The sequence below is a fragment of the Myotis yumanensis genome, unplaced genomic scaffold, assembly GCF_028538775.1.
Source record: "Myotis yumanensis isolate MYYU_CA2020_CCGP unplaced genomic scaffold, mMyoYum1.0.hap1 SCAF_6, whole genome shotgun sequence".
In the NCBI taxonomy this organism is placed as follows: domain Eukaryota; kingdom Metazoa; phylum Chordata; class Mammalia; order Chiroptera; family Vespertilionidae; genus Myotis; species Myotis yumanensis.
Genome location: NW_027223757.1, coordinates 75,050,297 through 75,072,998, shown reverse-complemented (window position 1 = coordinate 75,072,998; position 22,702 = coordinate 75,050,297). Strand labels below are relative to the sequence as shown.

The following is a 22,702-nucleotide window of genomic DNA, read 5'->3' as shown; positions in this document are numbered from 1 at the left end:
CAATATTTCATCTATGTATTTATTTTTTTTGGTGATGAACATTTTTTACATGATATGAAATATAAATTTTTAACTTTAGAGGAATTACAATGGTCTGTTTCTAACACATTATCTTGGGTAAACATTTAAATTCTTGATTAATGTTTAACTACAAGAAGTATACTCAGTTCAAGTGAAGGATCAGTATCAGGATTCAGGCTGAGTTGTCTTTATTAGAATTCAGGCTCCAAGGAGAAACCCCACGAAGTTATATACTGGATATAACAGAAAGTGGGAGCCATACCTGACCTGTGGAGAATGTGGACCGGGTATAGGATCTTAATCTTCTCTTCTCTTCTTACAGAAATTTGGATGGAGAAACAGTACGTATCTCAAAGACAAGTGGACCCAGGAGCAGATTTCACAAGGAATCACACCGTTTTGGAAGGTACTCGATTCAAAAGAGCCATTTTCAAAGGGCAGTACTGTAGAAGTTTTGGTTGTTGTGAAGACAGAGATGACGACTGTGTCACTCAGTTCTATGAGGCGAATGCACTGTGTTACTGTGATAAATTCTGTGAAAGGGACACTTCTGATTGCTGTCCTGATTACAAGTCATTTTGCCATGAAGAGAAAGAATGGCCTCCTCACACAAAGCCTTGGTATCCAGAAGGTAGGCTTTGGTAATATGTTTAAGTATTCTACTAGTTCATAACAAGATCTGTCAAACTGTCTCTTTCTCTTCTCCTCCCTCCTTCCTTCCCTCCCTTCTTTCCTTCTTTAAGATAAAATAGAAATAAATATTGTGATCACCAGAATAAATTTCTTTGGATTGTTAAAATGTTTTGGTTTATATGTGGGGTATATGAACCATACTAACACCTTCAAGAAAGTTCTGGTGTGCTGGTCATGAATGCTGGTCTGAATCCTGTTTGAACACACATTCAACTTATATAAGAGTTATTGCAAACTCTTTTTTCTTTCTTTGTAAAATGTATTTTCAACAGGACTCTCAAGATTTCTTGAAGGTAACCTCTTAGAGAATCTCATAAAAGTCACATAATCATCTGCAGATTCATGTACTATTTTACTTACTATTTCATGGGATTAATGGACCTCCTTCCATTAGAATCTGTGGTATTTCAATGCCATTAAAATCAGTACAAAAGCAAAATAAAGTTAGCCACCCACCCTGCTTAATACCAAGTAGATTTTTCATGTATGTTTTTGTTTTGTTTTGTCAATCTGTGACTTTTAAACTATTAAAAACAAATGAGGGCTTCATCTAGGGTAATTGTAAAAGTCTAAGATTGAATGGATATAAATAATTCATAATGAGAATGATGGTATTTACTCTATTGGTCTAATTATAAGAGAATGCCTATGGATTTTGAACAACCAATATATTCAAAGTTTGCAACAAAACACAAAATACTCTACTGTGAGACATATATTAGGTGCTCTTTCTCTGTCACTCATCTTGTCAGATCTCAGCAGGAATGCAGGTTTAATCAGAGTTCTGTCCTATTACTGTGAATGGTTATGGTGGCCAGAAATTAGTTAGAAGAAAATGTAGTAGAAACTAGAATTTGGTATCTTTTAAAATCAAGATGCTGTGGGCTTCACTCTCCATGTCATGTTGTTTCTAAAAATTGAGGAAATACTCCTTAAAAACATCTGCATTATGTTAAAATTTCCACAGAATTGTCATTTATCCCAAGCCTTTGCCTTTATCAGCAAACAGTTCAGCAAACATTTATTTAACCCTAAAAAGTGGCAGATACTCTACTAGGAATAGAAGACTTAGTTATACATCAACAATTATTCATTGAATGTCCCCACTGTGCCAGCAATGGTGCTTAGTTCTGGGGCAACAATGGGGAAGAAAAAAGGCAAGATCTTATTCTCGTTGAAGTATCAGTCAAGTTGGGGTGTGTGTGTATAAACTATTTAACAAAGTCACTGCCCAATTGCAAATGGTGATAATGTCTCTGAAGGAAACATTTAGAGTGCTGTGAGAAAGTATATCAGAATATAATATATAAAATTATATGTACATTTAGCCTGTGGGAGGGGGCAACAAAGGAAGACATTTAAGTTGAGACTCGAGGAGTGAGGAGAAGGGATCTGACCCGAAGATTTGAGGGCTGTTTCAGATCTGAGACTGAAGAGCTTTGTTAAGGAACTGAAAGGAGACCATAATTTCTGGGAAGTAATGATTATTGAAGGGTTGAGAGTGACATGAAATGGGGTTAGAGAGGTGAGTTGAGGTCAGATTATGACAGCATTTATAGGTCATATTAAGGATTTAAGAATGTATTCTGTTCTGAGAGAACTCAGGGAAAGATGTTAAGTAGGAATAGGGTTGGCTTCATGGGGGCTGTGCGTAAATATTATATATATTTGCTACAGTACTTTTGAGCTTTTCTTATTTGGGACATAGAGACTCTTTAGAAAAGTAATTGCAACTTCTTCGATGTTCATTTTTGCTTGAGAGCTAGAATTTTGCTAAGACTTTAATTTAAGATCATGTTTTAGGTAGAATTTATGTAGGTATAGTTTTTATTGCATTCATTATGGAGGGAAGCAATTAATCACTTTATTTAGTAGCAAAAAGTTCACATTAGACTATAATTGCTCTCATGAAGGTAATTTTTTTCTTTTGTTTTATCTTGCTTATGGAAGTAACTGGTTGAAAGAAAATACTCCTACACAATATTAAAAAAATGTGCAAAATTAACTAAAATGAAAAGACAATGGTACATTATTTATATTATTTTGCATGTATACAGTCACTTCCCTCTGAGATGTGCTGTTAATTCGCTGATCTATAAAATATTGTTTTTCAGTTGTCTAGTAAAATGGCATTGTCTAGTTCTTTGTACCATATCTATCCCAGGAGCTCTTTTTAAACCAGTGACTTAAAACTATGAACATTGTCTTGAGAATTTTTTTAAAAAATCACATCGCTTTTGTATAAACTGGAAGTAGGGCATATCCATAAATATGTGTTTTTTTCCTCATCTCTGATGGTAACTTCCAGTAATTGGAGGATTTCAAATGTCAACTACAGAAAAGAAGTGATAGAGTTTGGAATAGAACCAGAGTGGATTTTGCAGACAGAATCTTTTGGTGTAGCAGGTCTTCAGGAAAGAGTCTAGTATACCATCTGTTGTGAACAGACCGAAGCTAATTTGATTACGCCCAACTCATGTTCACGTTGGTAAAAAAACGTGTGTAAGTCACTGACACATTTGAATTGGATGAGGGTTATTTACTCCTTCACAACCTCCTTAACCACATTACAATGAAGAAAAGTCACAGATGAAATGCTGTCTGTAAATATCATACTGATATTTACAAAAATATATGTTTTTTTGTTGTTAATGCTCATTGGAGAATATTTTTTCTCCATGGATTTTTAGAGAGAGTGGAAGGAAGGGTGAGAGAGACACACACACACATTGATGTGAGAGATATGGATTGGTTGCCTCCTGCACTCACCCTGACCAACCACCAATGACACTCTAACACTGAGACTAACTGGTTAGGGCACAGAAATAGATGTTGGTAAGGAGACATAAATCAATTGATACAACCTCTGTAAGCTACATGAGTTGCTGTCCTTTAAGATGTTCTGACATCTACCTTGCGTGAAAATTGGCTGGACATGTGATAATATTACAGAGGTAGGACTCTGTTACCCTTACAATGGGTGTCAGGGAATGAGAAATCCTCCTACCAGTAGCTGGAAACAACCTTTTAGAGATCAATTCTAGGGAACCAGGTCCAAGAGTACAGGCTTTTGACCTTATGAGATACATATAAATTATGCGGTATAAGAGTAGAATGTAACTTTAATATATTTTATGTAATCTGCATACATTGAATGCTATTAATTTAACCAGTAAGAGCTGATTATTTATATCCATTATGCTGATTAACGAGCCACTAGTTTTACCAATGAAAGCCCATTTCTGACATTCATTATACTGACGCTCTAGTATTCATCAAAAGATGGTTAATGGAGGCACTTGTAGCAGCTGCCCTGGAATCGGGCTTTCAGAATGACCACTGCTGGGGTGTGGAATCCTGATTAGAGCAGTAACTGCCTTCCCTAATGTGAAGTTTAGACCTGCGCAGACATTATAACACATTATGATGAAGTATTTTAAAATAAATTATAGACATCTTATTATCATCTTTTCTCACATTAATACACCAACTGTCTCACTCTCTAAATGTTGTATATTAGTGGCTGTTAAAGTTGCAAAACTCCCTTAATTTCAGTAGTCATTATTTTTTTGTGTGTCAAGTTGCTATATGTGTAACCAATTCAATTAACTCACTATGTGGTGTTTCATACATATTTCACTGTGAAAATAATGCCACCAGGCATTGTCTTATCTTTCCATCATCATAATTTCCAACATACTTCCATCTGGGTTACTGCTCACCTTGAGTTGATTTCTCCTCTTGACCTCTAAATCCCATACTCTAGTGTTTTCAAGATCTTTACCCTTGCAATTGTCTCTCCCCCTTGCTCCCCCCCTTCTCTATATCTCTCCCTTCTGTCCCTCTCTCTCTAATAAAGCATTGTTTTCCCCTTCCATCCTGATCAACTATCAACTTAAAAAATATGTCTTGCCCTAAAATATGGCTCAGTGGATAGAGTGTTGGCCTGCAGACTGAAGGGTCCCAGGTTCGATTCCGGTCAAGGGCATGTACCTTGGTTGCAGGCACATCCCCAATAGGGAGTGTGCAGGAGGCAGCTGATCAATGTTTCTCTCTCATCGATGTTTCTAACTCTCTATCCCTCTCCATTCCTCTCTGTAAAAAATCAATAAAATATATTAAAAAAATATGTCTTTGTATCTCCCAACTTTGTAAAAAAACAAACAAAAAACCCTTTCATTCCATTTCCTTAATCAGCTACTCTCCCATTTCCTTTTTTCTTTAATGGCACAATAAATAAAAAGCAACAACAACAACAACAACAAACAAAACATTTTGCTTCCTGACTTCTAAGTCTCTTATCAAGCCTTTCCTACAAGATTTCATTTCCTGCTACTTCAATTAAATCTCTCTTGGCAAGGTTGTTGACCCCTTTCAAATTACTAAATGCAATATTCAGATGTCTAGTATCATTTTCTTGACCTCCTTACACTATGCTACACAGTTGACCACTTAGGCTTGTATGAAATACTTCCTTCTCTTGCTTTCCAAGTCTCAACTCCTTCCTGAATTTGCTACCTCCTCATAGGCCACTCCTTCCCAGTTTCCTTTTCTGAATATTTGTTGGCTGGAGTGTTTAATCGGTTCTGGACCTCTTTCTCTTACCTATATACAATCTTTCAAATGGGCTCTTATTTAATCTTAAGGCTTTAAAAATATGTATGTTGTTGTATCTCATGCTTCAGTCTTGACTGTACTCTGCATTTTCATGAACTACTCAACATTCTCCAATAGGATGTCTAACTTTGATTTAATTCAAACATAAAACCGGCAAAGCAGAACTCTTATTTCTTGCCACAAGCCTGTTCCTTACTTCAGTAACAGCTTCACTGTCCCTGTCTTGCTAAAGCCAAAATCCTAGTGGAATATCCTTGATTCCTCTTTTTCATCATTCCCCAGACGCAATCCATGTCCCATTTGCTTTACCTCCAAATTATGCCCCTTTACTTCTCTCCATTCTACTATCATGCAATCCTTCCATTTCTGGGAACCCAACCCCAGCCAGCGCAAGGGCAGAGCCATTTTGGGTAGGGTCTTAGAAGTCACTGTAAAAATGTGGCTTTATTCTAAATTGATGGAGTACAGGTCAGAGAAGGGGCAGTCTTTTCCCCTTAGGACCTTTATGAGTTCTGTTCCCTTTTTCTACGTAACTGGTATGAGAGACAAGCAAGATTCCTGGGGGATGGTTAAAAATCAGCTTTAATTTAACCACCCTCTAACCCTATAAAACTTATCAGAGAAGTACTTCCCTTGGCTTTGAATTAATGTGAATCACTGCATGAATTTTCTGTTGCTCCTAGATAATAGAAAGTTTTAGGATCCTTTTAAGTTACAAACATCGTGTATATTCATTTGTTAAAAGTGTGTGATCATGGGTAACAATTAAAACTTTGAATTTGATTTAAACTTGAATATTTCTCCTCTTCTTTGCTATATCAAGAAACCAGGACAGAAGTGATTTCCTCCCCTTTCCCTATATTATGAAATGTCAAAAATCCATGGGAAAGAAGTGAATAGATGTCTTTACATAGAGATTTTAGATTCATTCCTTAAGCAAAATATTGGGCTGTGAAAACACAATATATGCTGACAAGGAGCAGTTGTATAATTTTTCCTACAAAACAATTTTTTGAAAAAAAATTAGGGGATAGTTAATTCCACAAGTGGCTTTGGTGATATTGTGGTTGGTAGTTACACCAGACCTTAAAATGTTTTCTAAACATGTATTTTCCCCTAAGGTTGAATGACTAAAAAGTTAAAATTTATTTTGTTTAATTAGGGGCCATTGATGTGATCTATTAATTACATGTTTCTGTCAAAAAAGTTTTCATGTGACGAAGTAGTTGATTTTGCTGCTTTGCTAAGAAAGCATGAATTTTAAATTTGTATAAATTACTAGAGGCCCGGTGCACAAAATTCATGCACAGGTAAGGTCCCTAGGCCTGGCCAGCGATCAGGGCTGATCTGTGGGGCAACCAGTGGGGCTATTGGGGGGCCCCCACTGGCACCTGCCTTGGCCAGCCTGGTGCCACCCACTCGCCGGCCCCGCCCCCTGATCGTCTTGCTGCCGCCAGTTGCCTCCCTCTGCAGGGTGACTGGTGGGGCAACAGGGGGGCCCCTGCTGGCACCTGCCTTGGTTGGCCTGGGGCCTGTGGGCTGGGGGCAGCTCCTGTGTTAAGTGTCTGCCCCTGGTGGTCAGTGCACATCATAGCGACCAGTCGTTCCACTGGTCATTCCTCCGTTCAGTCGATTTGCATATTAGGCTTTTATTATATGGGATTTTCTCAAAAGGGATTTAATATATAACCAGGGTACTATTTTCGTAATATCTTACTGGTGGTTTTTATATGATTATATTTCACCATTGATCTCTTTTGAGTATTTTATATATTCTAGTAAACTAGCTAACAACTAGTGAATAGTTGAAAAAAATTGGATTTCAAACATAAATAGTAGCACTGTTATTGGTTTCATGAATTTTTCTCCTCATCTAAATCCTAAAGAAAAAGAAAAAAATTTTTTGGTCAGGTGAATTCAATGAGATAGTTTTACATTTTGTCCAAAACGTTGAGCTCCTTACTCTAGTCACATATAATTAGTCCTATTCAAATGAGACTTAGATCTTTAAAAATAAGAAATGACATAAGTTTATTTAAGCACTTTTATTGCTTACCTATTAAGACACAAGTTTTTTTTTTGTTGTTTTTTTTTTTTAGTGTGGTTAGTGATTAGTTCCTTGATAATCTAGTTTTCAAGCTTCACAAATCCCCTCTGTTGGAATATAATAGGCTGTGTAAAGATGAAAGCTCCTAGAGTAAGCCCAGAAGAATTTGATACAAAAAACTTGACACAAACCAGATGTGAATTTCCATCAAGTTGGCACCACATATTTTTGCATAATTGAAAAACTAAACACAATTGTAGATTACCTGTTGTGTGGAGACACCTTATTGCTCAATTTAGAATTTTCATTTGTTTACATTATATTGACAGGTTGCCTCAGAGATGGTCAACATTATGAAGAAGGATCAGTAATTAAAGAAAACTGCAACTCCTGGTAATGGATTTAAGTGGCACTGAACTGAATTCTACTGTGCATTTTCTTCAAATAAAAGGAACATCTGTGAAACAAAGCATACATTCTATCTAAAAAGAATCATAAGTAATAAGATACCACATATATACCATAGTTTGTATAAGCATATTTAATTTTAATGAATGTTAAAAAATTTAATCATGAATATATTTTATATTGCTTGAGTTTGATGTACATGACAGTGGGCCATCATAATACAGCAGGCCTGCATTACATATACCGCTTAATTATAAACATTCTTATATACTATGGATAAACTGTGCTTCTTTGAACACAGTAACTGTATATAAAAACAGGTTTCCTTGACAGGATTATCCTGTAGAAAGCTTCCAATTACAAATATATTGAATCTACTGTCTAATTGGATTTGTGTTTTTAAACTTCAGTGACTGTGTGGTCACTTTATTTACCAGTTGTTTGGAATAGAAGATGAGAACATATTGAGTGGTAGCTAATGCATATGATATATGTATACATATATATATGTATACATATATGATATGCATATACATACATATATATATATATATATTTGCAAAATTCAAATAGGCATATGACTAACTAATCAAAATATGTTTTATGCCATAAGAATGGACAACTCTGCTTACTAATTTTATAAATGGATTCCATTAAGGTCAGACCACCTTTGTAATTTTTATATCTTTGCAGCACATGTTCAGGACAGCAATGGAAATGTTCCCAGCATGTATGCCTCATTGAACCAGAATTAATTGAACATGTCAATCATGGAGACTATGGGTGAGTGAAATCTTGCTTTATAGGCTTTTGGCACTCCCAGTTACCTTTCAGGTTGCAGACAATGTATTTCCTATTATTTACTTCTAAAAATAGTCATTTCATGAGAAAGAAATGGGAAGAGAGGTAGAAAGGCATGTAAAATTGGGATGCACAGAGGTGAATATTAAGTAATTAAAAATAAAAATGCACAAAAAAAGAAGTATAGAGCATGGTTTTAAACTGTGTAGAAAGGAGCAGTGTCAGGGTATGAGCGAGAAGTATAGGGAGAGCTTTAGTTTGGATAAGTATTTAGGCAAAATCAGGAAGTAGGCATAATTTATTCATGATATCATCTTTCCCTAGGCTGCTGCCCTGTCCCATCTATCACATGCTCAGCTCTCCTGGGAAGTCTAGCCTTATGAAGGCAGCATTATATCTTTTTTGTTTTTAATCCTCACCCGAGTATATATTTTTTTCCCATTGCTTTTAGAGAGTGGAGGGAGAAGAGAGGAGGAGAGGGGGAAAGGGAGAGAGAAAAAAATCAATGTGTGAGAGACACATCTATTGGTTGCCTTCTGCACGATCCCTAACCGGGCCTGGGGATCAAACATGCAACCCAGGTACATGCCTTTGACCAGGAATTGAACCTGAGAACACTTTGTGTGGGGGTTTTTTCCACTAAACCACACAGGCCAGGGTTATATCTTGATGATCCCCAAATAATCAATCCAAATAGACAATTTCACTGACATGGCTGATATCTAGTTATTTCACTTACAGTAGAGTCAAAAGATAGATTGAGCCTTTTTACTAAAATGAAAGGTAGGGCTGACTGACACTTAAACATAGGAAATAACTGATGCTCTTTGAAAGATTAATAAATTAGGTGGCTTCTCCACTTACAAAGAGGAAATTAAGAAGTAGGTGCTAACATCGGCTTTCTCTACTGAACTGAAAGGAAGAGGGATAGGCTGGTCGGTGTCTGTCTCAGGATTTCTCCACTGCCACTGATCAAATCTTTCTATTCCCCTGATAACGTTTTAGATGTTTTGGAAAAGATTTCACATAAGATGATTTATTATCAAGCAACCTTGAAAGTGAAGTAACCCTGAAATGTATTTTTTAAAATTAGCAATATCATTTTCTTCCACGCACAAGACTTGTTTGTCAGCACAATAGGAATGTTGTTTCAATGTACCCAAAATATTTTCTTGGAAGACATGAACTATACAAAGCACATTTGTTGACATTAATAATCTTAAATCATTCTCAGTTCCTCTGTGTATGTGTGTGTGTGCCTGTGTTTAATCAATACTTTTGGTGGTAATATATTTTAAATATTTCTAGGGAAGACTCAGAATTTTCTGTGGCTGAATTACATTCAATCATTAAAAGAACATAAGAGTATTTGCCATCATGAAACATGATCTGAATTGGGTTTCTAAAAGGACTCATATGCTTAGCCTACAAGCACACACTTCCAAGAAGCATAATTAGCAGCCCATCTTTCAATAGACCCATGAGAAACTGCAGTCTCACGCACTGCAGAAAGTACACACAGCAGTACAGATGGTGTTGGGAACGCTGCCTTCTTTAGAAGGAACAATTTTCTTTTCATCATTTGTTTATTAACAGAGTACTCCAGGACTGTTTAAGTGACATGAATTTTGCCTTTTAGTAGTAAACATAGATGACTTTAAAAGAATAAAAAATGAAGTGATTAGAGCAAAAGGAAATATACACCGACCAAAGATGGGAAGGGAAATTAAGCAAAAGACAAAATACTCAGAAAACTACAGGACATTGAAAAAAGAGATAGAGGAAGACATAAACAAATGGAAGAATATACTGTGTTCATGGATTGGTAGACTCAACATCATTAAAATGTCCATAGGACCCAAAGCAATTTGTAGATTCAATGCAATCCCCATTAAAATACCAATGGCATATTTCACAGACCTAGAAAAAACTCTCCAAAAATTTACCTTATATAAAAAAAGACCTCGAATAGCCACAGCAATCCTGAGAAAGAAGAACAAAGTTGGAGGGATCACAATACCAGATATCAAGCTATATTACAAAGCCACTGTCCTCAAAACTGCCTGGTACTGGCACAAGAACAGACATATTCACAATGGAACAGAACAGAACCCAGAAATCAACCCAAAAGTATACAATGGAGTCAAGACAGTCTCTTCAATAAATGGTGCTGGAAAATTGGTCAGATGCATGCAAAAAAATGAAACTAGATCACCAACTTACACCATACTTAAAAATAAACTAAAAATGGTTAAAGGACTTAAATATAACATGTGAAACCATAAAAATCTTAGAAGACTCCATAGGCACCAAAATAGCAGGCATTTGTTATAGCAATATCTTTACCAATATAGCTCCTAGGGCTATGGAAACTAAGGAGAAAATAAACAAATGAGACTACATCAAAATAAAAAGCTTCTTCACAGCAAAAAAAACCATCAACAAAACAGCATGAAAGCCCACTGCATGGGAGAACATATTTGCCAATGCTATCTCAGATAAGGGTTTAATCTCCAAAATGTACAGGGAACTCATACAACTTAACAAAAGGAAGTAAACAATCCAATCAAAAAATGGGCAAAGGACCTAAATAGACACTTTTCAAAAGAAGACATACAGAAGGCCAAGAGACTTACGAAAACATGCTCAAAATCACTAATCATCTGAGAGATGCAAAACAAAACAACAATGAGGTACCATCTCACACCTGTCAGAATGGCTATCATCAACAAATCAATAAACAACAAGTGCTGGCGAGGATGTGGAGAAAAAGGAACCCTCGTGCACTGCTGGTGGGAATGCAGACTGGTGCAGCCACTGTGGAGAACAGTATGGAGATTCCTCAAAAATATTAAAAATGGAACTCCCATTTGACCCAGTGATCCCACTTCTAGGAATATATCCCAAGAAACCAGAAACACAAATCAGAAAGGATATATGCACCCCTATGTTCATAGCAGCACAATTTATAATAGCTATGATTTGGAAACAGCCTAAGTGCCTATCAGCTGATGAGTGGATTAAAAAACTGTGGTACATCTACACAATGGAATACTATGCTGCTAATAAAAAAAAGTAGGAACTTTTACCATTTGCAACAGCATGGATGGGCCTGGAGAGCATTATGCTAAGTGAAATAAACCAGTCAGAGAAAGATAAATAGCACATGAGCTCAGTCATATAATGGGAGATAATGAACAACATAAACTGATAAACAAAAATAGATCCAGAGACAAGGTAACACTGAACAGACCGTCCTACCTCAGAGAGAAGGTTGGGGAGGGGGAAGGGGGTAAGAGATCAACCAAAGGACTTGTATGCATGCATATAAGCATATCCAATGGACACGGACACTGGAGGGGTGGGGGCTTGCCCTGGGGGGCAGGAGTGGCAGGGGGTAGCGTCAATTGGGGGGAAAAGGAGACATATATAATATTTTAAACAATTTAAAAAACACAAGCTATGAAGAAAAGGAGTAAAACTAATTACTGGGGGGAATTGGGAGGCGGGGGGAAAGGAAGTCTCTGAATTTAAAGGAAAGTTCTAATTTTCTGTTCCTTATGTCCAAATTATTTCAAGTGTGAAAGTTACATTATATGTCATTAATAATTTATTAAATGCTTTACATACAAATATACACAACCTTTTCCTTAAAATACTTATTTCTTGCATCATAGTAGTATATTGGATCCAAGTCTTTATTCATTCTACATAACCTACTTCAGTGCTTATGTATTCCCTGTATTGTTTTTAATGCAATCAATTAATATTAACATAATATATTTCTTTTGTGGCACTGCTAAGGATACAAATAAATAATTTCTGTCTTAAAGGAATTTACAAGCCAGCTGAGGAGTCAACATGTCATATTTTGCAGAAGGATTTCTAGTGGTAGGGCAGTATATAAGTGCCAGTTTAGTGGCACAAGTAATAATTAGCATGTTAGAGGAACAAATGGATATTGATAACTGTTCCAGTTGCCTGATGCTACACACACACACACACACATGCATACACACACAAAACAAACAAACAAACAAACAAACAAAAACCCTCCAGAATTTAGCAGCTGAAAACCACAAGCTTTTCATTAGTCCACATCAGCAATTTGGGTGGACTTAGCTGAGGCTCTTTGCTGGTCTCTCCTGGGTTTACTCATATATCTACAGACATCTGGGGCCTCATCTGAGACTGAATTGGCTAAGATGGCCTCACTCCTCCATCTGGGAGTGGGTAGTGGTTGGTGGCGGACCCACATGTCTAAAGCCGGGTAGCTTTAGCTTTTTTGCTTAATGACAGTCTTCTACTAAGACATGAGTGGGAGAAGCCAAGGGTCTCTTTTGAGTCGTAAGCTTGAATTTTGAAGAGAATCAATTCTGCTTTCTAGTGGACAAAGCAAGCACTAAACCAGCCCACATTCAAAGGTTGGGAGAATAGACTCCACCTCTTAATGGAAAGAGCTGCAAAAACTTTGTGGCCATGTTAAATTTATCAGGTCTCTAAACTTGATCTTTTTATGAATTCAAAGTCTAGTCCAGTGATGACGAACCTATGACACACGTGTCAGAGGTGACACGCGAACTCATTTTTTTGGTTGATTTTTATTTGTTAAATGGAATTTAAATATATAAAATAAATATAAAAAATATAAGTCTTTGTTTTACTATGGTTGCAAATATCAAAAAATTTCTATATGTGACATGGCACCAGAGTTAAGTTAGGGTTTTTCAAAATGCTGACACGCCGAGCTCAAAAGGTTAGCCATCACTGGTCTAGTCTGTTGGATAAGTTGGCCTTGATTTTTCACCTTTTTTTTCAAAACCAGCTTACCCCAAATTTAAAAGATTAGCCTCTTTGGTCTCTCCTCGATTATTGGGATCCTCCTGTACCTTGTTAAACCAACCCAGAAAATTTGAAGTTAGTTTGATTCTTCTTTCCTCTTCACTCTCAGTCACCAGGCTCTTATAATTCCCACATATCTATTAATATTTATTTTCTCTATTCCTTTGCTATATTCTAGTGCATTTGTTTATGAAACCTAGTTTGAAATGACCCTAGTTTTAGGCTGACCAAACACCAACCAATCCCTGATACTTTCCTGGTTATCCTTCTAAAACAAATGTTTGCTGCTCACATTCTAAAAATCCTCAATGACACTCCATTGCTTATAAAATAGAATTATATTCCTTAGTACAAATAACTGTATGAGCCAAATGCTTCTTTACTGCATCACCTTTTATACTTTTTCCAGCCTCTGTCTCCCTAGTCTCTCTCATAATTTAAGCATTTAATTTATCTGCTGTTCCATAAATGTCCCACCCAATTTCAAACCCACATGCTGTGTTCCGGAGTTCTTCTATCAGAATAAATGCTCTCTTCTTTCACATCCGGCCACCAAACTTATTCGCAGGCTTGCAGACTGAGCACTAGATTCACTTCCTGTAAAAAAACTGTACCTACTCCTTCAGGCTGAGCTATGTCATGAATCCTCTACTCTGGTCACACTTTCACCTACTGCTATTAAAATGACAAATACTGAAGTCATTTCTGTCTTTGTTGTCTTTTTAGGTATGCACTCCTTAAGGGTACATGCATTTACTTATTTTAATATTGCCAGTGTTTACGGGGGAATCCGATAGATAAATTAAGAATGCTCAGTAAATGCTAAAGTGAATGAGAAGGAATGGAGGAGTCAAGGTCAAAAGAGGATCGTATAGGACAGTCGTGTTTCACATATTTTTTGAGCTTAAGTCACATCAAAACATACATTTAACTCAGTGACCTAGTACACACACACACACATACACACACACACACACATGCACACACACCTAGATGTTTATAAACAGTACTTAACCGGTAGACTCATTGTGTGCAGTAAATTCTAATGCTTCCTATTATTTCTCCTTTGTTCTATTTTATTTTTTAAAATACTGACCCCTGCTCACTAAACTTAGGGATTAAATAAATGGCCCACAATGTCTCTGAATGTATAGAAACTACTAGTGTAGGGCACCAAAAACACACTTTACTGATGTTGTGATTTTGCCTAAGGCTTGTTCTGTTAGTCTCTTAAATAATGCTGCAATACCTAATATAGTCAGAGGGTTTCTTATTGAAATTCCTTGGGTGATGGAGATTGCACTTCACTATTACGGTTTAAACTTGTTTAAGGTTTTATGAACTAGCAGATCTTATAAAAGAAAAGCATTAAGTTGCTAAGCATATTATTGAAAATTGAGTTTTATCTTCAATCATTCATAATAGCCTATCACATTATAAACAATTTGGTAATAAACACAACAGAAAAGGTTTAGATTTAAGTACTGAAAATATATTGCCCTCAATTTTCAGATTATTCAAACAAGCAATGATTAAATTACTTTAATATCTCTCATTTTTCATCTCCTAACATTCAGGAATTTTTGTTGTCTTCAAATATCAATATTAGAACTTAAAAACAAAGCTTCTTTTTCTATGTAAGGTCACCAAATATGTCTCTAGAAAGAGATTCACTTTTCTTGTTATTTAATTTCACACCAATTGAATTTATATTATAAATATTAATTACTAATAGTAACTAATATTGAGCACTTAACACAAATTAACTCAACATGATAGAGTGTCTTAATATTTAAATAAAATATTTCCATAAAACTAGCATTGATGTAATCTTTTAAAGAATACCTATTTTCTCAATTTTTATGGGTACTACTTTTTATGTGTTCAACTTCTTTTCAAGTCTAAATTATAAATAAAATAGATTGCTGCATTTAATCTATACTTTTTACACATTCAAACTTCTATTTAAAATACACTTAAAGACATTTTTTCAAAACTGCACATATTGGCCTTATTACCACTTAATCCCTATACAGTTTATAAATATTTTATATTCTTAAATTTAGTCTATATTATTATAGCCTTAGATTTCTCATATTGAAATAGGCCTAATTTAGCAAGAGTGTAGCAAATACTTCACTACTAGAGTAAGCAATATTGCATCACTTATATAAAAATAAATCTAGCTTGCAATCATAGTTGCAATTTTGTGAGCTTTGCATTTGTATAATTTCTGAAATATAAATGAACATGCACTTATAAAAGTGTTATTGTATAACCTATACATATTATTCTCTTTCATTCGTAAGGCAGATGGACAGCCCAGAACTATAGTCAATTCTGGGGAATGACTTTAGAAGAAGGTTTCAAATATCGTCTTGGCACCTTCCCACCCAGCCCCAAGCTCCTGAGCATGAATGAAGTGACAGTAAGTGTTTACTCTCTTGGAGTGTGTGTGTGTGTGTGTGTGTGTGTGTGTGCGCTCGTGCGCAGGTGCATTTGTATGTGCATTTAAAGCTATTTTAAATAATAAAAATAGTGAGTTCTGAGCTTTCAGTTATAATTTGGTCAAAAAAACCTTTCCCAAAATGGAATGGTTGTAATATTCCTCAAAATCTCATTTAAAGTTTACTAATATCAATTAGATATAGTCTCCTATCTTCAAGAGCAACTGTGCATTCATTTGCATTGCTAATGATTTCACAGAAAGTCATGTTTCTGATTATTGGCTGTTCAGTGATCCAGTGCTTAAGAAAGGCACTAGTTGTCCTTATTTCCTTTTTAAAAACAAACATAGTTATTTTGTGGATTTGTCTCTTGAACTATCCATTATCACATGCGGATAAATAAGTGCCAATAACAGCAGACATGTATGCTATGATGATTAATAAAGGTTTAGCCTCAAAAATCCTCAACATTTCCCTTGAAAACACATCTTCAAATTTTGCCTGATGCCTGGCAAACTTCTTGAGATTTCTGCTTTTCCTAACACTCTTATGTTTTGTACTATTGTATTGATCTTCCCTTACATCTTTAAGAGGTGTTATCATCTGATAATGGGTATCTTGCATAAATATGCTTCCACCTCTATAGTTGTCACAGGTTTCTAACTCCCAGAGCTATAGTTTTACCACCCCGAGATATGGGATGTCTTTCAGGCACATACACTTTGCAGCTGAGATGTTGATTGTATTAAAGGCCCCTGGACAACTGCCCAGGACAGCGCTGGGCTCCCAGGCTGCTGGACTGCAGCCTCCTCACTCAGCAGTAAAGGTACCAGGCCCTGGTTGCCTGGAAACTCTCAGCATCTCGGAGACTGCTGTTTGCTGTGGGATCAATTGTAAATCCACAGGTTTCTCATTAAACACTTAATGTGCTTTGCTTTTGAGAGATGTAATCCCCTGAGTTGTTATTTCGATTCAAATTCCACTAGCAGGGCCTTCTAAATTATAACTAGTATCAGAAAAGATAGTAATAGCTGCCATTTATTGAATAGTTGTGTGTTAAGCACTCTTATAAGCACTTTCACACACCATCTCATCTAATTCCCTCAGCAGCTTGATGTAGTGGGTACTATAATTACCCGCATTGTAAAGACAAGAAAACTGAGATCGAGAGCGGTTAAGTCGCACTGAGATTGAGAGAAGTGAAAAGCCACCGAAAAATTACTTAAATTACAGAACCAAGGCATCTTAAAAGGTCTGCCCTCAAAATTGTTCGTAGAGTTCCAGTAGAATCTGTAAGCTTTGGCCAATTGAAGTTCAAAATAGCAAAAAGCCTTTTAATCTTTGATCCAGCACTAACTTTATGAAATGATCAGCTTAGGTGTATTTTTGGATTTTTCCTGTAATTGGTAAGGTATCAAATCTTTAGAGATGTGTCTCAGATTCATTAATTTTAGTGACCTAACAGTGTCATGGATTGTAAGAGGTGTTCTTCCCCCACCTGGCCCCCACCCCCGGCTCTTTTATTTCTTTTCATTTTTATCCTCATCTGGAAAAAAAAAGCAGAATCATTTAGGAAAATAATAAATTTCTATGTTTATAAGGATTGCTCTTTCCCCTGCTTTTATTGAGGTCCCCAGGCAGCCACACACTGGGTATCTATATACATTTCTCTGTGTTATTTCTAATATTTCCTTTTTAAGTGTTAATTTTTGCAACTTGGAATATTTTATATTCTAGAGAAAATGAGGTACCTTTCTTTCCTAAGTTGCTTCTCACCATAGCATAGAAAAAGAAATTTAACTCTAAATCATTATTAGCTACAGAGATTTGTTTGCATAAAAGTCACTGTGGTGATACATACATTTTTTAATTTATCTTTATTGTTGACTCCCTCTACCCCACACCCTACGCCCCCACCAGGCCTTCACCACACTGTTGTCTGTGTCCCTGGGTTATGCATATAACTGTGGTGATATTTAAATGCAAAACCTTAATGATTAGTAGTTTGGGAGACTATAACTTACCTAATGCTATGAATTAATGTAATACAGTGGCCTAGTAATTCCAGGAAAGCAATAAGGAAAATTTGAATGGTCTGTAAGATTTCCATTACCCGCTTATGATGTAAGGTAAGGAAGTAGCTTTTCATTTCTAGGGCACAGTAGTTTGGAGACTGGGGGCCTTTCAAAAGTTTTAAGGGTTGGCAGTGTCCTAATATCTGGTCAGATATAAGATGATTAGAAATATAATAAGAACTCCTAGGAAGAACATGAGGTTAATATGAACTGAAGAACACTGGTAACTACAGGAAGAGCTAAAAAATTTGGTTAATTCTTAGCTTGGTGACTGAATGGAAAATATCCTCAATATATCAAATTGCCTCCAAGTAAATTGAATTATTTTTTGTATGGTTTTGGATAATTCCCCTCCACTCCCAACTTTTCTCCAAATTTTTATACCACTTTCAACATAAGATGGTCTATATGTATAGTTAGGGTAAGCGGTTGATAACAGTGGTAATGATTTTGCCAAGAAACTCCTTTGCATCCTCACCCCAAAACATCTCCCTTTCCTTGACCATATTATATAGATGCAAGTTGTGTTTCATATAATTCTCTTTTTATGCTGAGTGGGAAAGATAAGCCATGAGTCAGCCCTGGTTCCTGTGAAAGCTCTTCTGTTTCCTGCCTGGTTTCCTGGATTCATTCCTTGGCTTATGTCACTATTCCCAGAATGTGTTTGCTGAGGATGAGTAAGAGGAATACCAATAGGTATACAAAGAGTCCCACAATCATATACATATGGAAAGTCTGTTTAATCTATAGGAATTAGTTGAATTGAAATGAGTTTTTATAGAGTGTGATTAGTACTAATGAGGAATAGAAATATATTAATTGTAGTGGATTGGAAACAGGTAATTTAAGGATTTGGGGAAGCCTTTCCTGGGTGGTGTTCCTAAATGAGGGCAGATAAAAGGCAACATAGACTTCCTGTTTTCTCTGGATGGAAGCAGAGTGGATGAAAGAAAGTAGGAAAAGGGAAAGAAAGAAGCCCTAGAGCAGCGGTTCTCAACCTGTGGATCCTGATCCCTTTGGGGGTTGAATGACCCTTTCACAGGAGTCGCCTAAGACCATCGGAAAACACATATATAATTACATATTGTTTTTGTGATTAATCACTATGCTTTAATTATGTTCAATTTGTAACAATGAAAATACATCCTGCATATCAGATATTTACATTACGATTCATAACAGTAGCAAAATTACAGTTATGAAGTAGCAACGAAAATAATTTTATGGTTGGGGGTCACCACAACATGAAGAACTGTATTAAAGGGTCGTGGCATTAGGAAGGTTGAGAACCACTGCCTTAGAGGGACCCGACCTAGACCACATAGCTTCTTGCTGTGTACAGAGGATCCCTTCACCCACTTTAGGATTATGTCTTGTGTCAGGTCAACAAATCCTGGCTGATCAATTCCTACTTAAATTTTTCCTAAAAGCGTTATCTTGAGATTATTCAAAGTCATGGCTTGATTGTGCAGCTCTGTTTGACATTGTCTACACTATGAATGTTAAGAACAATGGAACAAACCAGCATTCTATGCCAGTCCATTGAAACTTTGATTGTTGAATGGATAGACTCACATAGGGATTGACTGGGAGCAGGCCTTCAGAAGAAGGATAGCTCCTCACAAGAACTTGAAATTCTGCTCACTGAGCCTTTTGTCTCCTTATGGTGCAAAGCAGGTTTACCACTATATCTTTCTTCTGAAGATTCACACTATTCATTAGTATGTTGAACGTACTGAGAACCCTTATTCCAACATTTTTTTTACCTAGTGTTTCCTAAATTCATGAAATCAGGGAACCTTTTTGTTTTTCTGTTTGTTTGGTTCATAATAATTGTTAATATTCCCCAAGGTTTAGGTTCCATAGCACACACTTTAGGAAACGCTCATTTAAACTAAAATATTGAAATCAGAATGCTCAAGGGAGCAGAAGTGTATTCATATAAAATAGGATTCCCTCTGTGTTTCAGAAAGAAAAGAATGGAGTCAACTAATTATTATAACTATATGCAAAACTGGCATTGATGGACATCTTCTTGAGCCAGCAGACATATCATAATTGAAGTAGGTTAATAGGCAGGCATAGGCCAGTGCGTATACCCATATGGAACCATTCCATATACTGTACAGCCAATGTGCTTGGGTCTCAGTCTGGCTCCTCCACTTAAGCCTCAGTTTCCTCCTCTGTGAAATGGTGATAGCAGTAGTTTCTAACTCTTATGATAGTAAGAATTCCATGAAACACTGAATGAGAAGTGCTCAACACAGTACTTAATAGAAAAGCACTAAGGAAATATTATTATATAATATATAAATAGTTCTTTCTCTCTTGGATTAACCTGAGAAGAATACAGGGTTCCGAAATAGGTCAATTCTCTAAGAACTAAATGATCCACAGTTTCATCATTTGGAACATTTTATATCATAAAGAAAGGTGTAGTTCTGGATTTATTGGCCCTGATGGAGTCTACATATTTCTGGTAAACCTGAAGTTCTATGCCTCCAAATCAAATCAAATCAAATCATATTAAAGAAAACCTAGTCATGCCAAAACCGGTTTGGCTCAGTGGATAGAGTGTCAGCCTGCGGACTGAAGGGTCCCGGGTTCGATTCCGGTCAAGGGCATGTACCTGGGTTGCGGGCACATCCCCGGTGGGAGATGTGCAGGAGGCAGCTGATCGATGTTTCTCTCTGATCAATGTTTCTGACTCTCTATCTCTCCCCCTTCCTATCTGTAAAAAATCAATAAAATATATTTAAAAAAAAAAAAAGAAAATCTAGTCAATCTGTGTTTAATTGTTTTTGCAGACAATATTCAAGTGCTTTTTTAATTATTAAATTTTAGAGACAGGAAGGGAGAGAGAGACGGGGGGGAGGGAGAGAGACAGAGGGGAAAGGAGAGAGAGAGAGAGAGAGAGAAGCATTGATATGAGAGTGAAACATCCATCAGCTGCCTCCTGTATGCCCCCTACTGGGAATTGAACTAGCAACCTTTTGGTGCATGGGATGATGCCCAACCAACTGAGCCACACCAGCCAGGGCTCAAGTGCTTTTGAATTTGGGAAATAACTTTAAAAAGCTTCACTGTGTTATATTCTATTATAAATATTATGAATATTTGAATGAAAAATACTATTTTCCAACAGAAATGGGAAAATTATGGGTTTATTTTTATACTTGGCTGTTAAAAAACTTTTAAAATAGTTTTATCATTGCTGATTCCCCAGGGAGAACAATAAAAATTAACAAACCTATTACAGATAAGTGATTTTGACACTATTAAAACATTAAGAAGCTATCTGGATACTATTAAAACCTGTAGCTGTATTATATTATATGGTATGAGGTTGATCTATGTAAAAATGTTCTACAATCATTTGTTAACCTTATAGCTTACTGGTATATCTTTTCTCCCTCACTCAATATAAAGGACTTTAGTGTGTGTTAGTTGACATAGTACTAACAAAGGAAAAATAATATATTTTTAAATAGTTTATTGTAAGTTAAAGTAAAATCATATTTTATGTATTATATAATAACTTTTGAAGCCATTGAGCATTGAAGTTAGAAATAAAAATTTATTCAATAAGCTGAATACATTATCATTGTCTAGATAGCATGTCGTATTTGATTGACTGTATTTATTTCTCTAGTCTTTAGTTTTAACAGGAAAATCTGTTTTTACCTCTCTCAAATACATTTCAATGACAGCAAAAACTGAGGGATAAGAAGCACCTTTGGAAAAAGTCAAAGTAAATTATTACCAAGTTTAGTTTTCACCCTTCATTGGATATTGAAATTTTAATTTGATTAGGAATAACCCTGCCTGAACAAACATCTTCCACTTGATACTAATAATGTTTGTCACCTATGTAAACAAAAGCCTGTGTAGAAACTAGAACACTGAAAGAAAAGTGAGAAAACACAGTTATATTGTTACATTTTTTATATAATATTGAACACAAATATTGAATAAAATTGATGTTTAGTTCCTACATACATAAGGCAAATGACATAATGCTTTTATAATAGTTTTATAAAGTACAGTAGGTGCCCATAATGCTGCAGTTCAAAGGCATGACCAGAAGTCATGATGGAGCCTCTTAGAGTATGTATTTCTGTCAGCTCATCTCAGAATCATCTCACCTGTGTAGGCAAAGGGTGAGAGACACAGTAGGATGTCAGTTCTTGTCATAATTCAAAGAGCATCAAAGGATTACTTATGTCTTCTCAAATCTCTGTCTTCTCTTTCTTTCCTTCCTTCTCAGAATGGAATCCCAAATCCTTCAGTGAATTTTACAAAATATATACCCAGCCTCACTTGTTATTCAGCTGAACATGTGGCAGAATGAATGTCTTATCTCTCAAATCAGTTTCTGAGTTTTCAGTTTTACTTTTCTATATTAGTCACAGTCTGATGCATAACACTGTGGTATAATTGAACATGACATGAGCAACACCAAGGACTGAATTGGTCACCACAAGATACATTTTAAAAAAGGGTGAAAATTATATTTTCCCTCTCTAGCAACAAATATTTGGAGCTATTAAAAAGTAGACTCCAGAGCTGATTTGTTGTGTGATATTACAGGGGCCTACTCTCTGGCCTCCCCAAACCTTGGTCTCTCTAGTCCATACTATAGTTCTTCTCAAAGTTTATTCCATAAAATACTAGTCCTTTGATCTGCTTCACAATAAGAATGGTGTGAAATAAAATACTTTGCATTGGATCACAAACATTTACAATCATAA

General features: G+C 36.0%; 1 protein-coding gene across 3 annotated transcripts in view; it reads left to right on the top strand.

Moving 5' to 3' along the window:
* Positions 1-218: 218 nt before the first annotated feature.
* Positions 219-22,702, top strand: part of TINAG (tubulointerstitial nephritis antigen) — a 77,648-nt gene continuing 55,164 nt past the window's right edge. For 2 of the 3 annotated variants that reach the window (XM_070418374.1, XM_070418373.1), the window contains exons 1-4: positions 219-652; positions 7,708-7,771; positions 8,480-8,569; positions 15,743-15,857. In XM_070418374.1, coding sequence (XP_070274475.1) covers positions 298-652; positions 7,708-7,771; positions 8,480-8,569; positions 15,743-15,857 — 624 coding nt within the window. In that variant the 5' untranslated portion in view covers positions 219-297. The remainder of the gene's footprint in view (positions 653-7,707; positions 7,772-8,479; positions 8,570-15,742; positions 15,858-22,702) is intronic. The other variant, XM_070418375.1, reaches the window with a different exon arrangement.